At 34.7% G+C, this 8,633-nt stretch overlaps 1 protein-coding gene across 1 annotated transcript; it reads left to right on the top strand.

Annotated features, from left to right (window-relative positions):
• Window positions 1-579: 579 nt before the first annotated feature.
• LOC107956550 (uncharacterized) lies at window positions 580-1,994 on the top strand. The gene is made up of 2 exons (XM_041097338.1): window positions 580-1,185; window positions 1,630-1,994. The coding sequence occupies exons 1-2, from the start codon at window positions 1,153-1,155 to the stop codon at window positions 1,921-1,923; spliced, it is 327 nt and encodes a 108-aa protein (XP_040953272.1). The 5' UTR covers window positions 580-1,152; the 3' UTR covers window positions 1,924-1,994.
• Window positions 1,995-8,633: the final 6,639 nt, after the last annotated feature.

Raw genomic sequence — 8,633 nt, 5'->3', positions numbered from 1 at the left:
TAACTTTTATAATTTTTTTTCATAAATCATATAATATGTTTTATCATGCGTATGATAACTAAAATATGGGAAGGAATTTTATTTTATGTGGGATATTGGCTAAGTGGCAATCCATATATACCAAAAACCATTTTTTTTTACAAATTAAATTGCTAACAATCAACATTGACATTCCACTTGTTTGAGCTGAAACTTTGAAAATGGATGGCGAGAGACTAGTAAGTAAAGATTTGACATGTGCTACAAAGTACAAACATAGCAGTTGATGCTGTGATAGCTGTAGGACGATATTTCATTTTTTTTTTCACCCGTCTTCGATAGTGCAAAATATTATGCTATGTAATCAATGTCAGACAACTTAATTTTTTTTGTTTATTAGTTGAGTTTTTAAATTTCTAACTTAAAAAGACCAAAGATCAAAATATCATAAACTCTTGCAAACGTGTGAAATTAATTAAATTAATATATAGTTGGCATTTACCCTTAATTTAAGGTCTTATTATCTCCTCGACAATTATATAAATCCAAAATAATTCGCATATTATCTTCCTTCTTCATGTCTTGCACGTCCCAGAAAAATGCCCCCACCGTACTCATACTGCAGATTATTATATATGTTTATATATTTATTATAACACAGATCAGTTTTGCAACCAAAATTTAATTCAAAGAAAGGAGAACAATGGGTCGATCACATTCAAGATCACCAACAATGAGTCTTGGCCGGTCAGTGGCTCGAGTTCGTGTCAACTCACCGCTCTCAGGCGAAAATCAGCCTCTAATTTTATAGAAAACGATCAGGAAGTCGAGTTCTTAGGTAAAAAATCAGAGGCTACCAACTTTATGATCAACATCGAGGCTTCCGGAACTGATTACGACGGTGGCGATGGCGGTGGCAATAAAGTCATGGTGGTGGTTGAGTCAACCCTGGAAGCTCAGGGAGCTCTTGACCGGGCATTATCTCACACTATTCAAGCCAAGGACACCATTGTTCTTCTGCATGTCGCCAAACCCAGAAAAAGAGGCCAGTCAGTCATTCATTCGTATATATGTATATATATTCGTTATATTAGGTGCTTGAAATTGAAGTTTTGATTTGCAGAGTCGTCTAAAAGGAAGCGAAATCCAAGAGTTGATGTACTGCTTCACTCAATGAAAAATATGTGTCAAATGAAAAAGCCAGGAGTAAGAACTGCAACTTCGTGTGAAATTAGTTAGGTTTCTATATTTTGAGTTATATTGTATGTTACAAAAAGGTAAATAAGTCTCTATGCATTAAATCTAAGAGAAAATTAGTTTTTTATGTTAAATTTTATCTATTTGTATAATTAAAAACTAGCATGAATGATGAAATAATCAGACAATAACACGTGACGTGCTACGTGTACGTCATGCTAATGTATAAACAATTTTTTAACAGATGGACCAATTTATTCTTTGATTTAACTATAATGACTAATTTGTTATTTTTTAAGTAAAAAGAGCAAAATAAAATTTAATTCGGTAAAATTCTTATTGCAACTTCATTTGTTTTTATTGTTTATGGGGACAGCTAAGTTTAATAATTTTTAAAGTATATGAAATGGTTTTAATACATGGTGATGGTTTGAAATGAATTATTAATTGCAGGTCCAAGTTGAGGTGGCCAAGGTTGAAGGAAAGGAGAAAGGTGCAATAATAGTGGAGGCAGCCAAAGGACATCAAGTGTCGCTTTTGGTGTTGGGACAGAGGAAGAAATCAATAATTTGGCAGTTAATGAGGAGGTTGGTGGCAAAGAGAGGTGGCGCTAACGGCGGTGGGGTTGTGGATTACTGTATTCAAAATGCTTCATGCATGACAATCGCCGTGAGGAGGAAGAGCAACCAGCTTGGTGGCTACTTGATTACCACAAAGCGTCACAAAAATTTTTGGCTTTTGGCTTGACAATATATTTAACCGTTGTATATTAATCTTTAATTATTTTGGTGTTATGAGTTAACTGTATATTAATTCAATTGGATAATGATTAAAATATTATTGTTTTACAAAATAAATTATATTATTTTGAGATTTTTTCTTTTACATTTTTTAATATGTTCAATATAAAAAATAAAAAAGATTAAAATCTACCATAGATCTCTACCGTCTTCATAAATTTGATATTCAATTATTATGCTTTTACTTTTAGGAATTTAGTAATTTTACTTTTTAATTTTAAAATTCAGGTTCAATTGTTAATATTATTAAAATTTTCTTTGTTAAATTTGTTGGGGCGACATTTTGAAATTAAAAAAAAAATACTCACTTGGTAGCAATGTAACTAAAAAAAATGTGGGAGAAGCCCATGGCGTCCAATCCGTAGAGTGAATTTTGTAATGAACAAGTGATGAGATGTTAGTTTGTCTTGCGTGAGATCTAGGTATGTCTGTGAGTCATCTTCTGATAGAATTTTTGACAGAGTAACCAACTGTTGAATCCGCCTTAGTGATCTGCCATGACAAAGAACTTGGGACATTCGAAATGTTGGTGGTGAAAGTGTTCGACAAGCCTGGAATTTTCTTAGGTCCTGCATTAATGTTATCTAGAATTCTATTGCGTGTATTGAAATGTTGTGTTCTTCTAAGCAAGTATGACTGTTTGGACTTATTTGAAGATACGATGTAACTGGTGCCCTAGCAATTGGTGAGTCTTGTAAGGGAATTTGCCAACAGTAGTATTCGTTGGGTATCGTTCTAAGAAGCGTATCTAAATACAAACATCAAAGAAATCATGTAACGGGATTCAAAATATGGTGTAAAGCCTAAGATCTGCCAGTTGGGTGAAAGAAGTATGAGATAGTTAAGCGCAGAGATTGACTTATGGTTATCCGCCAACCAAAAATCAGAAACGTATCCGCCAATGTCTGAGAGGGAACTCAAACCCTTAAGTTGAAATAATCTACGTCTCCGTAAAAAGTAAATATGAGTGAGACTCTCTAAGTTCCTTGGAAACTTATAAGCGTGTTTTGGTTTACAGGTTTGTGAGTTGAACCTATACACTAGGAGGGACCAAGCTAGGAATGCGCCATGGCGGTAAACCGAAGGTAATATTATGCATACAAAGGGACATTATGGAAACATGTTTTTCAAATGATAAATAATAGTCACTACAAATATGTATGCCTATTTAAACAATTTGTTGTAAGGTTTTATTTAACATTTGAAAGTTTTGTCGTAAAATTTAACTAAGTAAGTAAGTATTGTGACGTCTTATACTTGGATCCGGTAAATCGGGCTAGGTATAGGGCATTACAAGTTAATTGGTATTTGAGATTTCGGTTTAGCCAATCCTCTAGAAGTTAAGTCAGAGCCAGTAATGTATACATAATACGTCGAACATGGCTTAGTCCCTCAATTAAGTTAAAGACTTTTGTATATGGCGAATACTTTGGTATACTGTTAATATTGGGGTAAGTGAGACAGTGGAGAAGGAAAATAATAACTTCCTTAATAGGATAAAAAAGTTTGTACAAAAAGGAGTAAATAAATTTAAATACAAGGAAGGCAGAAAAATCCTTAGTGCCCTCCTTCATCTAGTTGGTCAGTTGGTTCGGTAGGGGTTTCTTTCGTTTGGGGGCGTTCTCCAGGGGCTTCCTCCAAATCCATCGAACCTTCTAAGTCCTCTTCATCCTCTACTTTAGGCTCAGTGAGAATGAGTAAGTTGGCTGATTGCTTCCATTCCCTTTGGGATTTTTCCCAATCTTCTTGTAACATCCCTAACTCGTCTCCATTGTCGAATTAGGGTTATAGAGTATTACAAGGCAAAACATGACATTTCACTTCATTACAAAACAATTAAACAAATAATTTATAAACATATAACAAACAAAATCAATTTATGGTATAAATACACTTACGGGCCTTAAATCGAGCTTACGAGACCCTAAAAATAGTTTGAGAACAATCCAGGACTAATTTGAATCAAAACAAAAAAATATTCAAAAATTTGAAAATTTTGGAAATAGGGTCACACGGTCTTGTGGAATAGTCCAGGCAGTGTGGCTTCCCCACACGTCCGTGTGGCTAGACCGTGTAATTAATTGTGACCGTATGAAAAATCTTGCACCTAAAAATTAATAAGACACATGGCTGTGTGGCCAGCCCGTGTGTGTTACACGGCCATGTGGAATAGCCTAGGTCGTGTGCACCTTAAAAAGCTTCTAAAACAAGGCAAACTTTCATCCAACACCTAGGTTCCAAGCCAAATCAAAACCAATCATTTCTAACCTTTAAAAACACATTTACACAAGCCTAAAACATGGAAAAACAATCAACCTAAGTGTCTAACCAATGTGTCATCATTGACACCACAATTTAATTATCAACTTCAATTCACTTGACACATCAATTAATTTTGTAACACCCCTTACCCGAGACCGTTTCCGTAGTCAAGCACGAGGCATTACTTAGCTTATCTTACCAATTCGGAGCATAAAAACTAGGTTTGAAAATTTATTTCATTATTCACAGCAAATCTGTCTAATCGCGCAGCAGTTACTAAATTAATTATAACTTGAGCTACAGAACTCGAAATTTAATTCCGTAAATTTTCCCTGAAACTAGACTCATATATCTACTCACCATAAAATTTTTTAGAATTTTTGGTTCAGCAAATTAGTACAGTTTATTAGTTAAAGTCTCCCCTGTTTCACCACCTGACTGCCCTGACCTCTAGTCACTAAAAATAAGTTTTCTCACTGTAGGATTTTCATATGAAGTTCTTACTTGTTTCTACAGAAAATAGACTCATTAAGAAATCTAAGCATGTAAATTTCAACTCATAACCATTTTTGTACAATTTGTAATTATTTTCTAAACTCAGAATAGGGGACTCCAAAAACAGTTCTGACCCTATCTTACTAAAATTCACATATCTTAAAATATAAATTTCCTTTTTCTACACCATTATTTTTCCATGAAAATAGACTCAACAAGATTTAATTCCATATATCTTTCACCCTCTAATTAATTTTATACTATCTTGGGTGATTTTTCAAATTCACGTTACTGTGCTGCCTGAATTCTGTTTCTTTGCAAAATTTTATCCTTTCATGATTTCCATGCATAATTTATCACCTAATCTTTCATAACAACAAACACCTTCATCCTTAATCATTTTACTAACCATACATCATCAAATACTTACACATCACTCATTAGCAAAATCATCATTACAAACATACAAAATAACTAAATCCCTATACATGCCATAACTCAAACGTGTTTCGATATAAAATACCGAGCAGTTGTAGTTGATAGTGTGGACGATCTCCGACTTCTTTAGGATCCTTGAAGTAGCTTTGCAATACTATAAGAGAAAGAGAAATAAAAGAAGTAAGCATAAAGCTTAGTAAGTTTACTAGCAAATAAATAACAATATTTAACTTAAATAATTAAACTCAATGTCTATATCTCTAGTTTACTCTTTAGTTAATCTCATACTAGTTCTCTTACTTGTTTACTTAGAATACTTGTGTGCATAACTTACTCAATCCTTGCTGCATCGTTGAACATCAATTGATAGTATAATAAGTTCTTAAGTCTTACAACTTACCTGAGCTTGCCATTTATGCTTTAAACTGAACTTTCATGAACATGATTCGTTTACAAGCCCGTTGAGCTACATTGGAATAATAAGGATACTCGGGTCTCTTCTGATAATAACATGCCAAAGCCATGTCCCAGACATGGTCTTACATGGGATGTTCTCGTGATGGTGCCCATGCCATGTCCCAGACATGGTCTTATAGGGGACCTCTCATCTCGGTGCCAACGCCATGTCCCAGACATGGTCTTACATGGGACCTCTCGTCTCGGTGCCCATGTCATGTCCTAGACATGGTCTTACAGGGGACCTCTCATGATCTTAAGGATGCCAATGCCATGTCCCAGACATGGTCTTACATGGGATCTCTTTACCCAAATGTCATGACATTCGTATCCAGTACCATCCTTATGTATCAACGGGACTTTTAAATTTTAATTCTCTATTATTTCATGCTTGGATCATCATCAAATAAATTCATAAAATAAATTCATAATTGCTGGAAATTAACAGCATTAATAATAAATATTGAAATATTACATTTATTTACCGTGAACTTACTTCGGTACCAATTATAGCCAAATTCACCAACTTAGTCTTCAACTTTATTCTTCCCTTTGTCTAACCTCGAGTTTCGTACTTCTTGATCTAAAATAGTAAATTTAACTTATTTAATAATCACATTCATCAAAACAGCCCTCGACTCTAACTTTTTCAAAATTACAATTTTACCCCTAAACTTTTACATAATTACATTTTTCCCCAAGGCTCGGAAATTAAACTTCATCTCTTATTCTTATGTTTTATAACATTCTGAACATTTTTCCCTTCTATGGCAACATCAAATTCCCACTCTAACATGTACTTATGAACATTAGGTATTTTTACCGATTATGTCGTTTTACTTGTTTTCACTTAAAATCGCTTAGCAAAAGTTGTTTAACATAATTTCTAGCTTCATATTCTATCATAAAACATCAAAATAAACACTTTTCACCTATGGGTATTTTTCCAAATATAAACCCTAGGTTAAATTATTGCTAGAATAAGCTAAATTAAGCTACGGGATCTCAAAAACGTAAAGAACATTAAAAACGGGGCTTGGGATCACTTACTATGGAGCTTGGAAGCTTGAAAACCCTAACTATGGCTTCCCCCTTGCTGATTTCGTTCATATGAAGAAGATGATGATTTTTGCCATCTTTTTCCCTTTTAATTCATTTTAATTACTAGATTACCAAATTGCCCCTAACTTAAAAATTTTCTATTTCACTTATCTCATGTCCATTTTTGTCTACCAAGTTACCAATGGTATAATTATCATATAAGGACCTCCAATTTAAAGTTTCATAACAATTGGACACCTCTAACATGTAGAACTCAACTTTTACACTTTTTACAATTTAGTCCTTTTGACTAAATTGAGTGCCCAAACGTCGAAATTTTCGAACGAAATTTTCAAAAATCATTTTGTGAAATTGTAGACCATAAAAATATAAGAAAAATAAAATTTTTCTCATCGGATTTGTGGTTTCGAAACCACTATTCCGATAACCTCAAATTTGGGCCATTACAACTCTCCCCCCTTTTTAGGATTTTCGTCATCGAAAATCTTACCAGTAAAGAGATTCGGGTATTGCTTCCTCATTGTCTCTTCCGGTTCCCATGTTGCTTCCTCAATCCCGTGCTTTTGCCATAGCACTTTCACCAGATTTACCTTTTTGTTTCTAAGCTCCTTTGTTTCTCGTGCTAATACTTTAACCGGTTCTTCATTATAAGTCATATCCGGCTGAATTTCTACTTCTGTTGGAGTAATAACATGTGAAGGATCTGATCAATACCGTCGTAGCATAGATACATGAAATACATTATGAATTTTGTCGAGTTCCGGTGGTAAAGCCAATCGGTAAGCAACTGGTCCAATTCTTTCTATAATCTCATATGGTTCGATAAATCTTGGACTCAATTTACCCTTTCGACCGAACCGGAGAACTTTCTTCCAAGGAGACACTTTTAAGAATACTTTATCACCCACCTGAAATTCAATCTCCCTTCGTTTAAGATCGGCGTATGACTTTTGACGATCGAAAGCTGCTTTTAAACTATCCCAAATCAGTCTTACTTTTTCTTCTGTTTCCCGAATCAAATCAACCCCGTGTATCTTCTTTTCACTGAGCTCTGTCCAATATAATGGTGTTCTACATTTTCTACCATACAAAGCTTCATACGGAGCCATTTTAATACTGGACTGATAACTGTTATTATAAGCAAATTCAATCAAAGGTAGATACCTTTCCCAATTACCTTGAAACTCTAATGCACAACATCGGAGCATATCTTCCAATACCTGAATTACACGCTCAGATTGGCCATCTGTCTGAGGATGAAATGCAGTACTGAAATACAACTGAGTACCCAAAGCTTCTTGCAATTTGTTCCAGAAACGAGACGTAAATCGGGGATCTCTGTCTGATATAATGGAGACAGGCACTCCATGTAGTCTAACAATCTCAGATATATACAATCCAGCCAATTTATCTAAAGAATAATCCATACATACTGGGATAAAGTGCGCGGACTTTGTCAATCGGTCGACAATTACCCAAATGGCATCTTTCTTCCTCGGAGATAACGGTAACCCAGATACAAAATCCATAGTGATTCTTTCCCATTTCCATTCCGGTATAGTGATTGGCTGAAGCAACCCCGAAAGTACCTGATGTTCAGCCTTAACCTGCTGACATACTAAACATCTTGATACAAACTCAGAGATATCACGTTTCATACTCGGCCACCAATACATCTTTTTAAGTCATTATACATTTTATTACCTCCCGGATGTACGGACATAATACCACTATGTGCTTCGTGTAAAATCTTCTGTACAAGTTCTGAATTCTTCGGTACACATACTCTGCCTCTGAATAATAAACAACCATCAGTTCCAATCTGAAATTCTGAATCATTACCTGACTCACAATGCACCCGTTTAGCCTGTAATTTCTCATCATTCCTCTGAGCTTCACATATTTGTTGACGAAATGTCGATTTAGCTCTCAATTCAGCTATGA

Source organism: Gossypium hirsutum, chromosome D07 (genome assembly GCF_007990345.1).
Source record: "Gossypium hirsutum isolate 1008001.06 chromosome D07, Gossypium_hirsutum_v2.1, whole genome shotgun sequence".
NCBI classification, from domain to species: domain Eukaryota; kingdom Viridiplantae; phylum Streptophyta; class Magnoliopsida; order Malvales; family Malvaceae; genus Gossypium; species Gossypium hirsutum.
The sequence above is the reverse complement of the archived record's forward strand: the minus strand, read 5'-3'. Positions and strand labels throughout refer to the sequence as shown.

Bases quoted from the DNA above. Each gene is read 5' to 3' on its own strand.
- LOC107956550 (XM_041097338.1), top strand. From the start codon at position 1,153: ATGAAAAATATGTGTCAAATGAAAAAGCCAGGA. The intron at 1,186-1,629 runs GTAAGAACTGCA...TATTAATTGCAG, and splicing joins GTCAAATGAAAAAGCCAGGA to GTCCAAGTTGAGGTGGCCAA.